Here is an 18,681-nt window from a genome sequence, read left to right on the forward strand (position 1 = left end):
CTTAAAATGTGTCAGTTTTGTGAACTCAAAAGAAAAGAAAGTTCTAAATATTCATAAAAGTTCATTTGATTGAACTAATTTGTTTAATTTGAGTTTGCCCTACTCAAACCAATTAATTTGAGCGTTAGGGTTTACAGTGTAGGTGAAATGAACTAATTTAATACTTTCAACGGAACTAAATCAACCAGTGAACTCTTTTTGCATCATTGAATCATTTTCCTGTTATCACTTTAAAGCTGCTTTGAAACAATCTGGATTGTATAAAGCGCTATATAAATAAAGGTGACTTGACTTGACTAAATGCCATGGTATATAAATATGGTAAGCATTCCATATGGTCCCATAATTTAACACCATCACTATATCATATACAGCCACAGTACTTTTTTGTAAGGAAAACGTTGTGTCAACCGTAAAGACGCAGGGATCTTTATTATGCGCCATGCGATTTAACATGCATGTGTGTTTGTGAGAGGCCCTCTTACGTGAAGTGGTTGCCTTCAGTCTTTAGGTTTTAAGGGTTGATTTTTAAGTGCCTACAGCCCTTTCCTCTCATTCTCCTACAGGATTAGCATCCATCTTTTTGGGAAGGGGGAAATTAAGTTGCTGGATCATTTTACAAGCCGTAGGGAAGAAGGAAAAGAGCCAGACAAATTACTAAATGAGTCAAGTATAGGGGGGCACCCAATTTCAGTTACCCCAGTCAGAGCCATTCAGCCCAGGTAAGAGCGAGAAGGCCTGTGCCCAGCCCTTTAGTCCAGCCAAACAAAAGAAAATCCAGGAACAGGCGGCTCCATCAGTTGTTTTCTCTGTTTTATGCAGGTAATCCTTCCCACTAAACAGTCATTGAAATCAAGCACACTTTCCCCAGGCCATTGAAAGTGTAAAATTATTTTCATGATTTGTTTCAACATTTTTTCTTTTGTTAAGTCAAGTCAAGTCACCTTTATTTATATAGAACTTTTTACAATGTAGATTGTGTCAAAGCAGCTTTACATTGATAACTGGTACATTATTTGGCTGCACAGCAGCTCTTAAAGAATAGTGTCAATGCAGGCAGATCAAAGCACTGTTGAATATCAAATGTCAAGTCAAATGTCAAGTGTCCCCAACTAAGCGAGCCAAATCAACTTCAATAATTAATGTGGTTCAGATAACATTATATTTTAAGTTTCTGTTGATTAAACCAATTGCCTTCATTGTATTAACTCAAATTTTTAATTTCAATGAACTCAAAATTTTAAGTCAACCAGGTAACTTGCTTTTTTAAGTTAAACCAACAATTTTTTTTACAGTGTATATGTATACGACTCAATCAGTGCTGTCGTTCGTGTTTATGGAACATCCGGCCTGTCCCTGATTAGAATTAGAATTTCCAGTCAACATGAAATGCAGCCTCTTTGTGACCAATTTTACTTCCGTAAACTGGTGTATTTCCGAGTGAAACCATATAATCACCAAAACAAAATGTAGGATGGGGCTTGATTTCATCCATCGGCAATTGGTTGGATAATGAAAAGTGGAGGGTTGAAAAGTCTGAGTGATTTGTGACATCAGCTGAGAAGGAAAGTCATTTTTAGAGGTGGAGAAAGTAATTATATTTTATGAAAAATAATGAAGACACACTTGAAAAAATTGGAATATGTGGGCCTACATCATACACAATAAGAAAAGGAACATGCATTAAGAAGCTAAATAAGGTCAATTTTGACTTCATGTTGACTTTAACAAATGAAATGATGGATAACACATATCAGTTTAAACACTGTGCATGTCTGAATACGAAGTGATTTTACTTCCTGACAAGACCTCATCCGTTAATGCGTGACAGTCATACTTGCTCTTTCTTTTAATAAATTACCTTGTGTCAGATCTAAGAAAAATGACCCTCTCTCTTTGTCTTCTTCAGCAATTAATTTGCAGCTAAGAAAATCATTGTGCTGGAATCTTGGAGGGACTCCTAAGCAGGAATGCTGCTCTTGAAAAGTAGTTATGACTTAATGAGAATTCCACTTGCAGCAGGAAGGAAGGGCTTAGAATGCGTGTCCCTCAGCGAATTGAACGAATGTTAATCATGATCCCTTCGGCACTCACGGAAAGCTTGAGCCCGGGATGGTGAAGAAACAGAAGGAAAGGGAGAAACTGATATAGAGTTAAAGGATTAATTTTGTCAGGGTATTTTTCACAATTTCTTTTCACCTGTATCAGTGCTGAGATGTTCAGCGTTCAGGAAGTAGTTCAAAACTTTGCATTGAGCTATATTGTTGAAAACAGCAGCATTTGACCATTTTGTAACTCCAGGATTCAAATGTAACTTCATTTTAAGTTCCATTTTAAATGAGTCAAATCTACAGATGTCCAGTGTCTTGTAGACTGAACAACTGAGTTGTGCGATATTTCAGCAGATTTTTTTTTTTTCCCATCGCTGTCATTTCCTGATAGCTCGAGTCCAGTATGCACTGCAAACAAACAGATGGGCTGAGTATTCAGGGCCTGTTTTGATTAAGGGTTACATGCGTTCTCCAGACTTGTATGTGTGCACTTACTTGCAGCCAGTCTGTACTAGTCTTTCTTTCTCTCTGTCTCTGTGAAGGACAAGGATGTGAAGGACACCAGGCCTCCAGAGATCCTATCCCAGAGGAAGTAATGCTTTCTGCCCCTTTTTTCATAACATATTATTTATGTTTGACAGAGCTCTTTGAGACAAATGGCTGCCATATGGAGAAAAGAAAAACTCACAGTGCTTTTCCACTATGAGGGCTGGCCAGTCCAGGGTTACCCTTGAGAATTATTCCATAGATAGGACCAGAGAAAAGCCATAGGTCTATACTTCCATTGTCAGAACTGATAGATAGATAGATAGATAGATAGATAGATAGTTTACTACAACTAACAATGCAATTAAATATCAGTTTGGTGTCTAATAGGGGTGTAACTGAACACAAAAATGATGGTTCAGTACGTACCTCAGTTTTGAAGTCACGGTTCTGTACAGGTTCAGTACAGCAAGGTGAGAAACTAAAAAATGTTTCTTCTTTTTTTATTAAACAGTGATTTACTGAACAAACTGTCTCCGTCTTTAAATTCATTCAATTATATATATACATACATATACATACATACATATATATATATATATATATATATATATATATAATATCTATCTCAGCTAATGCTGTAAACTATATACAGGGAGCCCTTACTTGCACATTACTATAATATTAAAGGTTACAATAAACAACAGAGCCCAAACTATTAAATTCAGTTACTATTTATTTTTAGATATAATCATCAACACTCAAATAATAATAATAATGATAATAAAAATTGTATGTAAACATGTAAATTGCACATAAGGCAGTTTTTGCATTAACTTCTATATCTAATTATAAAATTATGTTTCTCCAATTCATTGTTGAAATATAATCATTTACACTGGCTGTCATAACTTGTTTTCATGACGGATTTATTAAAACATACATTAAATAATTAAGACATCACTAACAGATTAAGTAAAACATAATGTATAGGCTAATATAGTGCATATATTTAGTGAAGGAGTTCATTTCTCTAGCGAGCTAACAAGCTGTGGACACTGAATGGCATTTCTGAGGTAAATACTATGTGACTTTGTTTACAAGCTGTTTTATTGACATTTCAGTAAGTTGTACTCTATCTTTCGACATACCTTCAGATGTTCATTCAAACACAGAGCTTATTGTGATTATCTTTGGTTAATGTTGGTTAAAAGTGATTAGGCTACAATGCATTACCGTGCGCGCCCCCCTCTGGATTGGAGTGTGGATCGCCTGTGACTGACTGTATTCATCGTCTAACTGCATGAACCAAACCGTGACATCCATACCGTACTGTTCGGGAGGAATACATGTACCGTTACACCCCTAGTGTCTAATGAGCAAAGTGTTTTCAAAAATCTAGTATTATCATCATATGTCTTTAAGACACCTGTGAGGACACATGTACATGCAAACTTTTCCAGATTACTCATTTCTATGAATAAGCTTCTCGTTCATGTCACCAGGACATATCATTCATTTTGGAATTTCCTCAATACATCCTAGCTGTCCCTCACTCTGATTTCTTCTGAAATAAAAATGCCTTCCATGTCTTACCCCAAAGGGAGCAGCTGGGATAACTAATCCCCCCTGGGGCACCTGATTCCCCCCCCCAAAAGCCAACCCTCCCAAATCTCCTTTCCTTCCTTCCTCCATCTCTGTTCTAATGGCTCCCTTGTTCATGCTGGACAAAACTGGCCCTTTGTGGCTGCTCTCGGAGCAACATTAAAAACAGGAATAGGGAAATTGTAAACAGGAGGCTTCTAGCCAACAGGCTAAGGCATACAGCAGGCCTCAGAGGCCTACTTCAGTATAAAGCAGAGAAACAGACCCTTGTTGCTGTGGGGATTAAAAGGGCTGGGGGATTTCGGGAGCACTGCGGAGGCACAAAGCCAGTGGGAAGGGAGGGCTTGGTAAGGAGATACCTGCATTATATATCTACAAGCGGAAATCATACCTTTATTTATACAATGGCACGGGTGACTTGATATGGTATCAGCACAGAGCGAATGGAATGACACTCGCTGAAGCCAAACTTCAGGATGGCCAATCTGTCAGCTGGATAGTGGATCAGCCCGCAGCGCTCGCTGTCGCTCAGCCAACGTAAACTCAGGCTGCTTTGTAATTAGTGAGGCCGCACACACATGCTCATAGTTTGCATTTGATTGGAGTTGATACTTTGCTTCACTGTTAATGTTTGTTTGGAGAGTTACCCAGACTTGGTTTAGGGAGATTGTTCTAAACTCTTATTTGTGAAATTCAACAAATGAAAAAGCTTTCTAAGGTGGCTTTTTCAGTCCCACCAGCATGCTAACATGTTCCACTATAAATAGTGGCACACATCGCAAAACAATGGACTCACCCATGAGCATCAGATATACTCAGATTTGGGTCATCGTAAGTTTGCCCCAGTTCTAGGGTTTCCGCTTGTAAAGTGCTTCTTGTCTGCAAGTCACGTTGGCGTGCTCTACATTGATTCAACATGACTCATCAAAAATAAATCCAATGACTGTAGAAGGCACGTTGACAAACTGGACACATGGTTCTCTTGATGATACATCATTTCTCACCACTGCATGATAGCAAAGAAATCTGGGCTGATTCACTTCATTCCAATGAAACTATGAAAAGGCAAACTCAGAAACTGCATTCAGAATGCAATAGAAGATGCAGTGCTGCATCAAAGCTGTGTATTTATTGAAAGCTCACATTACGCTGTAAATTGAGACCGAATTGGGGCTTAACATGCTTTAGCATCAAAGATGCATTTGATGTTAGGCATACAACTGTATGCACATAAATAAAGATTTTTACCACAAGTGACATCCATTTTTAATTAAAGAGCTCTCTCTGTTTCTGAAAAGGGAGGCACAAATTGAGGGCAGGAAGCAAAATCATTTTCCCCAACTCTGAGCCGCATTCTTATCTGTGCCGCGCAGGCTAAACTGTACAGCCACTGACTGCTTCGCCTTCAAAAGACACGCCATATGCTGCCGAAGATACCGTGAATACGTCATATGTTTATGAAATTGAAATATATTTAGTGCAGCGGCAAGGTGGTGTGTACAGGAGAATGATAACCTAATGTCGAAGATTTACTGCCTAGGAGAACACAGAGTATGGCAGGTTGGGGGAGGCCTTTCATGAGCAATATTGAATCCCCTTTGAGGCCCTCACCACCCCCTACCCCCACATCTCTTTGCCTCTCCGTATGATTCTGAACTTTCCATCGACTCGCGCTCACTGTGTGTGCTTTGAACTCCTAGCCGCTCTTTGAAGGAAAGTCATAAAAAGACCTTTTATTTGGGCCCGGCTGCTTTGATGGGTTTGTCACTTTGTACAATGCACTAAACCATCCTGGGGAGACAGCCTTGTGTGTCTGACAAGCTAGACGGGTTGGTGGGTTTGGACCGAGCCGCCCAAGGCTTGGAAGCAGCACCTCAAAACAAGCAAACCTAGTCTCCCGCACACATGTTGCCATTGTGTGGCTTGTTGTGGTTAGCCATTTCACATCTCGACAGGCTCAACACCCCTGTTTTTATGTGCCTTGATCGCGGCAGTTATCATTTCTTGCAAATTAGTATATTTTCTAGTTATGTTTAATGCCCTGCTTCAAGATCAGTTACGGATTGTCACAACAAGAGATCCTTGTGCTTGCTTTTTTTATTTTTGGAGAGAATGTAGCACTTTGTACCTCATTGTGAAGAGGATATAAAGAGCAGCAGTAAAGACAGTGGGACACCAGATAGGCCATGTTTGAACAATGCCTTCAAATTAATCCTGGAAAATGGTTTTACATGTACAAGAAACTGTATTCAGTGGCCCGATCCCCAAGGCTACTGCAAAGCAAGAGTTAGACCCCTCCTTTCAAGTTCATACTTGCTTTTCACTGGGACCATGCAATTATAGCCTGGATCGAGGCGAAAGGAAGTGAGGAGAGTCCCGAGCCAGTTGGGCACAAAGGCAGTGTGAAGTAGAGTGGAGTGATGCATGGGAACCAGCACTGAGAGATCTTTCCGGATAGGTTACTGAGACCAGGAGCACAAAGGTGCCTCGTTGAGGTTGGCACCCGGCCAGCGTCAGAGCGCCGCTGTCCCAGGTGTCGAGTGTCGGGGCGCCATTCAGCCCAGGAAGTGTCCCGTGTTGCCCTGTCCCCACGCCCATGAAAGGGGCTGCTGTGTGCTCGCCATCAACCTCAGCGTGGCTCAATGTCCAGTGGGGAAAGACATGGCCAGTCGCTTCTTTCCCAGGACTGCAGGTACCTGAGCTGGATCAGGGAAGAGAATGGATGTGAAACAGAGCTTCTGAGGATTGGCTGATCTTTCTGTTTCAACCCTCTCCCACGGTCACAAAGGAGTGAGAGGATACCCAGCAGTGAGAGGTTTACTGGAAGCGGTGAGGATTAAGGGGCGTTCTAGAGTGAATCACGCACTCCTGTTTGGACATTCCATGGAATGGAGATGTCTGGTTTTGAAATTGTGAAGTAATCTGTCTGAAGGTTTCATAATTCAAAGTACTGATTATGAACGTTTCAAACTTGAGTGACAGAACAAACAGAATGTCACATCCATCATTCACCAAACACTTCCCAAGAGGAAAAGTCGATTTAAATCAAGCTAAATGTCACCAAGAACATCAGGCCACTAGTCTAGCTAAAGAGTTCATGAATACACTGGGGACAATAGAACCTTGGGTGACTGTAGCCCACCTCTATCTCCAATTATCACAGAGTTCAATTTGGGGGAAGGGTTACCATTGAAGAAAAATGGGGGGGAAGGGCAGGTGGGGTGAGGGCACTTGGAAAGGGAAAGAGTACGTGTTGTTTCAGGTGGCCTAACTTGCAGGCTTCCAGCTGGCCTCAGGAAGTAGCCCTTGAGGGCAGTATTGGCAGCTCATTAGCAGAGATCAAAGCCCTGCACTTCCTCCTGGGTAAACTTGCTCTACTCAGCACCCTCCACCTAGATCCCCCAGCACTAATCTGATTGATAAGCAGACAATAGGGCTAATTAACAAAATGGAAACTGCAGTAAAGCAGCTAAAACTCTGAAAATATCAGGGATTTCTGGTCATAACACTTAGAAAAAGGTAACAAATACCTAAGGATGCAAATGATGTGGGTATTAATGGATGTTAGTACTTCATTGTGACTGACACTCAAAGCCCTCCTGCCCATTAATCATTCATTTGTTTTATTCATAAAACAAATAAATAACTAGAGTAATGTCCGGGGATGTGTGCAAGCTTCTCCTTCATCATTCAGAAAATTGCTGTCTCACAGGAAGTGGGCTGCTGATGGAAATGTGTGCCTCCTCCCGGCTGGAGCTTATTTTAGCCGATAGCTTGTCAACAAAGGCCTCCTTGGGATGGATAATGCTGATCCACTGTGCTTTGCTTGGGCCAGCATTGCTGATTCAGGTCTCAAATATAGCTCCCTGCTGTTAGTGACTCCATGATGTACTACTAATGAAGGTCAGGCATTCTCATGTCAGCAAGGAGCGCTGAGGACAGCATGACGGTTGACCTCCTACTTTGCCACCCAAATGCACTGACTGGCATTATGGCCAGATGTATAGCTGCTGACTCAAGCCTGACAGAGTACATATGCAACATATAACTGTTCAATGAAAAAATGGCCAAAAAACTATAATGTGAGCATGGTAAACTCTAGATGCTGCGATACTTTTGATACAGATCAGGTTGTTTAACAAGAAGAACAGCTGACATGTAATTACAGGCCTCACACTTTTCTTTTGATTTTATCCAGTTCTGCAAGCCGAAAACCAGCTGCTGTCACAGGAAGTAGGGATTGTCCTCTATGCAAACCCACACATAACAAGGCTGACAAACACACTATTTGCTCAGATTTCAAGATTGAAAAATATGCAGTGGCAAACTTTTGGATTTGTGTGTCCTGTCTAGTTTCTGATTTGACATTTATTTCTCTTTTCTGGCTTTTTCCTATAAAAGGCTTCTGTGTGTGTGGAAATTAAGGTTATGGTGTCTGCACTGTAAGCCCGAAGTTTATTTTGTACATATAAATTTTAATTGTTCTTAACTTGAAATGTTTGAGTACACTAATTCATACATTTAAATTAAAAATTTCATGTAACCTCAATTTGAACATTTTTATTAGTGTAAACTTAGCTAGCTAAAATAGCTAATTCAGAAAATGCTAATTTGCTAAAATGTCAACAATAGCATGGTATAGCTCTTACTGAATGAGGGCAGAAATATAAAGCATTTAACATGCACCACTTTTCACCATGATGGTAACTCTCCAAAAACCCACATTAACAGAAACTCTTCTAAATTAGCATAACAAAACATTAATCACTAGTAAATCTTCCACTTAACATTAATCTTATATAATACTTAATTCAAGCATTTACTCCCTATCGAGTGTCATGGGCAAAGCATACTGGGAAATCCCAGGCCAGTTTCAGTTAAACTTAAGTTCTTCTAAATTAAAAGAAATAAGTTCATAAAAACTCAAAACAATGAAACAGTTCAGTTTACTTTAAATATATCACTTCTGTGAACTTGAAAGAGAAAGAAAGTACTAAATACTCAGTTAATTTGTTATATGAATTTGATAACTAATTTGCTTAATTTAAGTTTGTCCTACTCAAACCAATTAGTTATTTTGAACATTATAGGTTTACAGTGATAGCACTGATGGTGAGGAATGGGAACTTTGTGATGGGGGGTCTTTGTGATTTGGATATGGGGTACTGGAGTGGGTTCTCATGGGAGGGGGAAGTCTGCTATGTAAAGGGAATGACGCGTGGAATGCCCAGAATGCTTGCGGCCTGAATGGCAGGTCCACGCCCCCAGCAACAGGTCACGCTTCATCGCTAGTTTGTCCCATGGGTGAGAGTTCAGGGCCGCTCCTGTCAGTTCTCTGAAGAAGGGTCGAGGGTCACCATCTCACCAAGAGCTCGGCTTTCCCCTCTCTATCAGCAGGGGACCAGAAGGGGCCTTCCCCTTCTTCCCACACAGGCCCACACCTCCAAAGGCTTGCATTCTCTGCATATATCCCTCACACAAGCTCCTTCCTGTGGGCTTGGCTTGAAACTGAGGGACCCCCCAATTGGCCACAGGCTGCTGCTTTTTAAATCAGGTCACTACTTAAGTCTAGCCTAAAAGCAACAGCACAAATTTAAGTTAGCGATGAAAAATTATACTCGATTTATGTGCTGCTTTCATTTTCAAAGTAAAGTTCTAAGTGATTAAACTTTAAGCGGTTAAAAAAATTTTGGAGTTACAAACTACCAATCCAATTAAATTTATAATCGTTTATTTATGAATGTTAAATGGTTGCACAAAAATAAATCTAAACCTTAAACACTGAAACATAAAGGTTAAAGTCAGAAAAGCAGAACATGAATGAATAAATTAATGAATAAATAAACCTTTCATCAGTGAGTCATCATTAGATTTATTTGACATTAGGCAGAACGTAAATAAATAAACCATTCATCTTTAGATTTATATGACATTAGGCTGAAGGATTTCCATGATATGGATGAACCCATTGTGTATTGGAGATGTTAAATTGCCCCATTTGATAATCCTGTTCTCAGTTTGTGGTCATTTGCACCAAATGGAGAACACACTGTGTTCAAAGAGTGTATGCACTATATTTAGCTCTTTCTCTTTCCCTGAGGTTTCCATCTAATCAATATTGAAAGTGTTCTTTTTTTTCTTCCTTTTTTTGCTAAGAGAGATATACTACATTTTAGCACAGTATTTTTTTAGCCTACCTACAACAAAGCTATAATAATAAAGAAAACCTTTCTTACCTAAATTTAGCACATCAAATAATGTGATTGTATTTTTAATATGAAAGCAGATGTTGTCATGGAAATGTGTGCTAATGTAGAGGCTGCCCATTAACATTTGACAGCATTAGTCAAGCCACAAGCTGGGAATTATCCGTGGGGGGAAGGGTAGACAGGGGGATGTTAAAAAGGAAATTCACACACATTTCCTGCTTGTGGGATCGTTACAAATCGACAACATCCTGTTCTTTTGTTGATCCTGCATGACCTCATGCTGCTGCGTCATAAACGTGTTTTTGCTACTCCAGTGCGCGAGCTCAATCAAATTGGAAATGGGAAATCAAAACGGGACCGATTAAACTCTCTCTCTCTCTCTCTTTCTTTTCTCCCCCATTTTAAGCAATACCGATTGTTCCTGAGTCTGACCTGTTTTCTGATTACCCAAAATGAGGATAAAGTGCACTCGAAGCTTACAAATTAACCCATGGTGATGAAACTCGGAAGTGTTATGGACTAAAACATTATCTTCAGTATCCTGCAATTTTACATTCCCAGTGCGTCATATCAAACAATAACATATGACGCAGTTCAAATTGTTGCATTAAATTTCTTTTAAAAAGAACGCATTTCCATACCATAGCAGGTCAGGACCTCAAGAAGACACACATACGGCAATGTATAGAAAACATGAATTAAAGCAGTTGTAGCCGCCTTCTTCATGTAATCCGCTTTGGCATTGCCCTTGTGACGAAAAGCCCCCCATTCTTCCATTCATGAAATCTTGAAATGGCGCATGCGCCGTAAAATCCGGAGCTCTCCCATTCATAAAAGTGTAACCCCCGAGTCGTAATGCCCTCCCATTCACAAAAAAATCTGTCAAAGCATCTGCGCAGTACGTTTCTTACCCTCCCATTCATAAAAAGCCATTTCCCTCATGTAGTTGCAACATCGTATGGAGAAGAAGACTGTCCTTACTGCAGTGCACATCGCACGGATAGTCGTCCGGATTTTTTCCTTCGTGGCTTTATTTGGATCTATCTATTGGAATATATCGCAATAATCTGTTCATCTGAGAAGGAAATGATCTGTTTTCTTATACGAGTGAGTTTTTTCGCTTTTCGTTTTTAGTTTATATATATATATATATATATATATATATATATATATATATATATATTCTAATGCCCTCTACTTATTTTTATTTTATTTTTTATTTTTTTTGTAATATAATACTATAATACAACTTTAATACAAATGTCAAAGACAACGTTATAACATGGAGTTACATATTCTTGTTTCGAATCGAGTCGTTTTGCTGCTGGTTTATCACAAAGCGCCGATACAGCCGTTCTTTAGCAACGCATTGTAGGTGTATGTGCCTTGTGTAAATATTTAACTACGGACAGTAACCACGACAGGGTCGTGGGCGATTTAAGAATGAAATGTACGCGTAGAGCAGGTGAGAATTCTAGGTTAACCGTATACACGTCGTTTCATTTGACCGGAGAAACAACAGTATTTCGTGTTGCGTATCACGATTCTGTGCCATTTGCTCGCGCAAGCAGAGCGTTTGTTCGCGTTCTGTCGAATATCATCGCGTGACGCTTCACTGCAGCTCGCGCATTCGCTATATCATCTTAACCATTAACACTGTTTTAATGCGTAAAACACTAAACGGAGATTAGTCAGAGACAGACGATTCTAATAAATATGTAAAAGTCCTTTAAAACGCCGTTTGAACGTAGATTGCTTTGTATGAAACTGTAATTGACGCACGCCAGCATGTAAATTGTCGTTTTAAAAGACGACAGTACTTTAGAGGCTGCTAGCTTGCTTATAAGAGAAGCACTGAAGCCCTTATTCGCAACGAAACCAGTCTGTGCCACTTCAATATATCAGATAGCTCACACAAAAATCCTGCAACAGGTTGATTTTGTTACATCACACACAGTTTTATTCAGCGCTCTGTAGCAAACACATAGAGACAAATAGCCTGTGTAATGTTTTACAGGATCGTCCAACGAAATTATTTCACTGGATTAACTGTTTCAAACGTGCAGCTGCGTTGAAGAGAGGATTTCTACCCTTAGACTCTTGAGTAATAACGTCAAATTAATCATAAATAATCCCGGTTTGACTTCACCAACTTGTAACTTAATCGTTTTAGAAAAGCTGTAAATCTTCACTTATGTATGGTTTACTTAACTTGTGTATGTTTTATTTTGAATAAGCCCCTCCCTTCAGAACACTAGTGCGGGCTTGTACTTCAACTAATACTAATAAATCTGATTGTTGAAGTGAAGGTTTAAACACGTTCTCTTTTTTAACGAATTACAATTAACCCTATGTAATTTTCAAGCTCCAATTTGCACTTTATTTTACATGCACTTGTTTACAACACACAAACCAATATTTGTTATTGGCAAGAAAAAAAAAAAGTGTGCCATGAGGGTGATTTTCAGTACTAAGTTGTGCTGCTATCTTTGCAGGAGTGCTAAATGCTGACCTGATCTCTGGTATATGAGGAACATAACCTACAGATGGAGTCAAGGGTTCCTCACCACATTCCTGGAGTCTCCTCCTCCATCATGGTTCAGCCTTTGCTGGACAGCCGCATTCCCTACGGACGGCTCCAGCACCCATTAACTATCTACCCCATTGACCAAATGAAATCTTTACATTTGGAGAATGACTACATCGACACCCCTGCTGTGATCTCACAACAGCCGCCAAGCCACAAGGCAAGCACGAGGGGGCAGGAAGTCCTGCTGGGAGCCCCACACCATCCACATCTGTCCCGCTGCGAGGTCCCAGATGCCACCACACATCCTTGGATTTCATTCAGTGGTCGGCCCAGCTCCATCAGCAGCAGCAGCAGCACCTCCTCCGACCAACGGCTGCTGGACCATGCAGCTCCCCCTCCTGTTGTGGATCCATACACTACTGGCAATGGCCATGGCAGGACCCTAGGTGCAGAGCAACCCAAGGTGCTGAGCTCCAAGACTCAGAACATAAAGGCAGTGGCGGCCTTGCCGGTGGAGAAGAAGCACGTGCCATTGTGCGAGAAGTGCGGCAAATGCAGATGCACGGAGTGCACATTGCCTCGGGCCCTGCCCTCTTGCTGGGTTTGCAACCAAGAGTGCCTGTGCTCAGCGCAGAACCTAGTGGACTCTGTCACTTGCATGTGTCTAGTCAAGGGCGTCTTCTACCACTGCACTGATGAGGACGAGGAAGGCTCCTGTGCTGACAAGCCGTGCTCCTGCTCGCACTCGAACTGTTGCGCACGCTGGTCCTTCATGGCAGCCGTTTCATTGGTGCTGCCCTGCCTGATGTGTTATTTGCCTGCCACTGGTTGCGCCAAGGTTTCGCAGAAGTGCTACGATGGCGTCAGCCGCCCGGGCTGCCGCTGCAAAAGCACCCAGACCTGCAAGGTGGCAGAGGTCAAGGCCTGTCAGCTGGAAAAACAGGCCTCATGATGGTGTGCCAGAAATGGAGAGTACAAAGAGACTCGTGAGCAAAGTTTGCAGGACCCTCTCCAGTGGTGGTGTACTTCCCAAAATCATGGTACTTAAGGTTCACGCATTATCCTCACGCTCAAGGTATTCTGGCGTAAATCAGTAGCAGTGTTTGACTGACCAACGGGCACAAATCATTATTTCACTTGTTTATAAAGTACTACAGAGAGGACGAGGCCTGCATTTTCTTCTCCTGGGGTTCTCATGATGGCCATGGGATCAAAGTATTTGCCATTTCAGCCCCTAGTAAAAGAACTTGCTAACGCAGAATGCTGCATTTGAGCAAAATGTCTTTTTTGAAAGATTCCAATCTCTCCTCTGATGTTTATTTTCTCTTTGGGTGGCTTTGAAAAGTCAAAGTAAATATCACCCATTCAAGAACACTCTATACTTTGGCAATCCCTCTCCGGATCTTGGCACTGCGGAAAGGTTGCAGCGAATTCCAAGCTGATAACACGTCACAATCAAAATAACCAGACTTCATCTCTGCACAGTACATTTACAAGCTTGTTATAGAGCTTTATTTCTTCTGTTGTTTGAAATGCAAACATAGGAGGTAATTTCGTTTCATTGAAGGATTCTAAGTTCCCTTGATGTCCCTAAATGCAATGTGTACTATTGCGAAAGACATTGGTGACCACCCATAACAGCGTGGCAGGATGTTTCTATCTTCTGTGGGGACAGATTGTTTGTTTTTGACGGCAAATAGCTTTCATAAGTAGTCCCTTTGATGACATGCCATAGCATACATGAACTTCCATAATGATTCTTCCAAATGTTAGCGGTTCAATTTGTTGTAGACAATGACCTCAGGGATCATCAGTTCATCTGAATTATGTACAGCATGTGAATTCAGCTTGGAACTAGTTTGGTTACTAAAGATAAGGAAACAGGCAGTGGAATTGTTTGGGGAAAAACACAGCAATTCAGACACCAAGCATTCATAAGCTATGAGAAGAATTGGGCCAGTAGTTATGGGAAAAGGAGAAGCTATAAAGTTAGCTTATACTGCTCTGCCGCTAATAAACTAAACATGCCAATTGTATCACCATTATAATGAGGCAAAAGCACAGTATTATGTACAGTAGCATGTACAAAGTGTTTCACTGTAGTTGAAAAAGTTCCTCTAGTTTACTACGCACCATACCACCACCAAACGCAACGCTCTATCAATGTGCCCTAGTATCGAACTGCTTTCTCCACATATATTTTTGTTATATGTAGAGTATAGAGATTTTGCCAAAGGAGTGTGCCATGGAGTTTGCGTTGACCATTTTTAGTTCTAATTGTTTGTTGGGCATGCATTGTTGTACTTTAGCCAATTAGTGCGACAGGAAGCTCTTAAAGGTACGCTGCTCCAGGATTCCTAGAGTCTTGGAGCACGAGCAATGTTTTCTGCCTGCTCAACACAAACCCACGGTTCACGCATTTATAACGAACTTAAGACCTCGCTCATTTAGTCCCACATACTCCAACCTTTGTACTTGTTGCACAAATCAGAAAAGCAGAAATACACTACTGTTCTTAGTCTTGAATGTATAAGGCTAGGGTTTAAGTTTAAGTTTGCAATCTAACCCGTGGATAAGTGCCAGAGTAGTTCTGAATGGAGAAGCTTGCATAGCTGCATAGGGAAGAGTTGCAAATGTACCATAGATATCTTAGATTTTGACCTATGCAGGTTACACATTCTTGTAAATAGTCTCAAGAAACTAGCTATCTTAAAATATGTTTCAAATGTCCTGAAAATTGCATGGTACAATTTAATTACAATTCAGTACAAAAGTATATAAATGAATTATTATATTTTTGGGAGGGCTGGGGGCGGGTGGGGGTTAAGATTATGTGGCTGTGGCATAGAAGGTAGGGTGTTTAGGTATTTCAATTACAAGCACTTGATTTAGAAAAGTGTGCCAGGCAATAAAAATACCTCTGTTAATGCTAGCCACGCCTCATTAGCACGAGAGAGGCAAGGCTAATTCCCGGTTCCTCAGTGCCCCTGAAACTGTAGATTTAATTGAATTCGCCGAAGGAATGGCATTTCATCACTCTCAAAGTAACGTTTTTGTTTTGTTTTGTTTTGTTTTTAACCAAATGTGGCCAAGCATTTTGTTTTTCCTCCTTCCTCCTAAAATGGTGCAACATCTTCAGTGCTTGATTGACATATACAGCTGCTGTGCATGAACTTGTCTGGGAGGAACAGGGATCCCTCTCAAATAACATTCCATTCCATCCAATTCGGTGTTGCTTTTTCGCCCCACATTATTTTTCATCTCGACCACAGAGAAAGATACAGCTGTAAAATACAAACTTTATGGTTGTTCGCATAATAATCTGGCCTACACGGATCTTCCTTCTATCAACCCATTGCTGAGATATTTTCATCAGGACGCGATGTCTATTTGTGGTACAGTTTCTTGGCCACTAGAAACCTGTTCTTTTTAACCCACTTTAAGCTGCCTTCCAAACTGGGCTTGTACTCTCTGCATTTTTTTTTTTTTTTTGGCTTCATTGTTAATGTTGAGGATTAAAGAAAAGAGCAATGTGCTTTTGTTTTGTTTAAAAAAGCAAAAAGAAAAAAAAATCTCTCACACATATGAAAATGTCCCTTTATAGATATATTTATTTTGAAGTTCTATTTTATATAGTATTTATTTAGATGCCTACTTTTGTTTGTGAATAAAAGCGTATGTCAAAACGGAATGTACATTGAAATCTGAAAATATATATTGTTAAATATAAAACTCTTTGTGTTGTGTCTTCAGTGTCCCTGCATTCATACAGAACATGCTATTGAAAAATATGAAAAATATAACATTTAAAACAAGTTGTAATCTTCACTTTCATGCATTAGGTGGGTCAAATTCAAATGGTAAAAAAATACTTTTTTGTCAAAGAAATAAAATTAAACAGTTATTACTGCAGTATAAACCCAGCCATAGTGATCAGCTGGCTACTTTCCAAATAAATGGACATAAAATATAGCGTTGAAATCATTTTATAATCATTTATATTACATGATGAAGACATGAGAGTAGTACAGCTATGTATGGAATTGTTTTCCTGGGACTGTACATAATTGTACAGTTTAGTGCAGTAATTATGTACAGTTTAATTATAGCACAAAAATATAATTCTCCGTAACTGAAAATGTCATGAATATGGGATGCTATAATATTTTGAGTTAAAACATAATGGAATAACATTCTCTAGGCGTATAAGATCAAAATCAGCTCTACCTTTGTACCTGGGGGATGAGATTCACCTTTCTCTTAATCTGGTGTCCTGGTGTTGTGCCGAATTTCGACCCCCTGCCAGATTATTACCCCCCTAGTGTTGGTATAGGAGTAGGTGTGGGGGAGGGGTTAGGATTAGGGGTGGGGTTAAGATTAGGCAATCAGGTAGCGACTTCAATGAGGGGGGTATAATTTGGCAGGGGGTCAAAATTTGGCACAACACTGGACAGGCTCCTGGATATAGGGAGAGACTGTTATTTTAATGGGTTGCTATGCAGTTGCTAGGGTTTCTGGGTAATAACTAGGGTGTTCTAGGTTATTCTGGGTAGTTACTAGGTGGTATCATATTGGCCCAGGTCAACAGAGCCCACCTCCAAGTCTCTATAGGTACGTTTACATGCACTAATACTTGTCAATCTGAATGAATCCAGTCCAATTTCAGATTATAAAAGTCCTGTTTAAATGGACCCTAAACTTAAATCCGACTCATGTAGTATAATCTTTTATTATTTTTTCGGGCAAAGAATTGACTCAGGTCTTCATTCAGGTGTCAATTGTTTACTGAAAGTTCTTGCACAGTCAAAAGAAATGGTCAAAAATCAGTCTAATCTAATCTAAAGGCCCGTTCACACCAAGGACGATAACTATAAAGATAACGATAAAGATATAGTTCTAAAAATCTTTCTCAGTAATAAAGAATAGCAGAGTCCCCACCACAGGTATAACGACAAGGGCAAAGAGAAACTTTCAGAACGATTTTATCCAGCTAATGAACGATAAAAACATTGACAGCCAATCAGAATCCATCCTGCTGTAACGAGCTTGAGCATTTAAAGTGACAGACAAGCATGCGCTTAGAATAAACAGAACGATATTGTCTGCTGGTGTGGACGCTAATATAGTTATCATTATCTTTATAGATATTGTTGGTGTGAATGGGCCTTTAAAGGGAACGCCAATTCTTAAAGGCGCTTAAAGGCAGTCCAGTAGTAAAACAGAGCAAACCATTACAGAATAAACAGGGGGGTGCTCAACGAATGTACATAAATATCATAAACCTAAGCAAATTTAAATATATACTCAAACATTTCTGCTTTTAGTGTTACATTTTAATTATTCAAATTATGGCTCTTACAATTCACATACTCGTTTACATGTGCATTACATATGTAACCTCGCTGTGTTCAGAACAAGAAAAGGTCACCACAATAATGTCACCGGAGCTACTGTGAGTACAATAGTGTGCTGCAAGGATGACATAATTTTGTAGGCCAAAACCCTGAAACAAATTAGCATTTTAGCACTTCTGATTCCATCGTCCTGAAGCCAATGGCCTGAAATAAGGTCTGTGGTGAACACAAGCTCAAGATATTTTCATGTTTCATTCTACAAATCAGTAATACAGTAATAATGTGATTTTTAAAAGCTTACTTGTCTTGTAAAAGGTGGTTGCTAACAAGTGGCTAAATGGGACTACAGAGGTTGTCAGGAATATAAAACGTCATCACGCCGAACAGGTAAACTCATGTACTCGTTGTGTTCTTGCAAACTATTCTAACTCAAACGTTCAGGGAAA

The 18,681-nt window shown here is 40.1% G+C and overlaps 1 protein-coding gene and 1 long non-coding RNA gene across 2 annotated transcripts in view; both read left to right on the forward strand.

Moving 5' to 3' along the window:
• LOC127504122 (uncharacterized) overlaps positions 1-18,681 on the forward strand; it is a 1,137,365-nt gene that overhangs the window by 253,729 nt on the left and 864,955 nt on the right. The gene's annotated exons all lie outside the window — the stretch shown is intronic.
• On the forward strand, positions 11,274-16,613 carry spry4 (sprouty homolog 4 (Drosophila)). Its single transcript, XM_051878548.1, has 2 exons — positions 11,274-11,458; positions 12,847-16,613. Exon 2 carries the CDS (start codon positions 12,898-12,900, stop codon positions 13,831-13,833), a length of 936 nt encoding a protein of 311 aa, XP_051734508.1. The 5' UTR covers positions 11,274-11,458; positions 12,847-12,897; the 3' UTR covers positions 13,834-16,613.

Source organism: Ctenopharyngodon idella, chromosome 21, assembly GCF_019924925.1.
Source record: "Ctenopharyngodon idella isolate HZGC_01 chromosome 21, HZGC01, whole genome shotgun sequence".
In the NCBI taxonomy this organism is placed as follows: domain Eukaryota; kingdom Metazoa; phylum Chordata; class Actinopteri; order Cypriniformes; family Xenocyprididae; genus Ctenopharyngodon; species Ctenopharyngodon idella.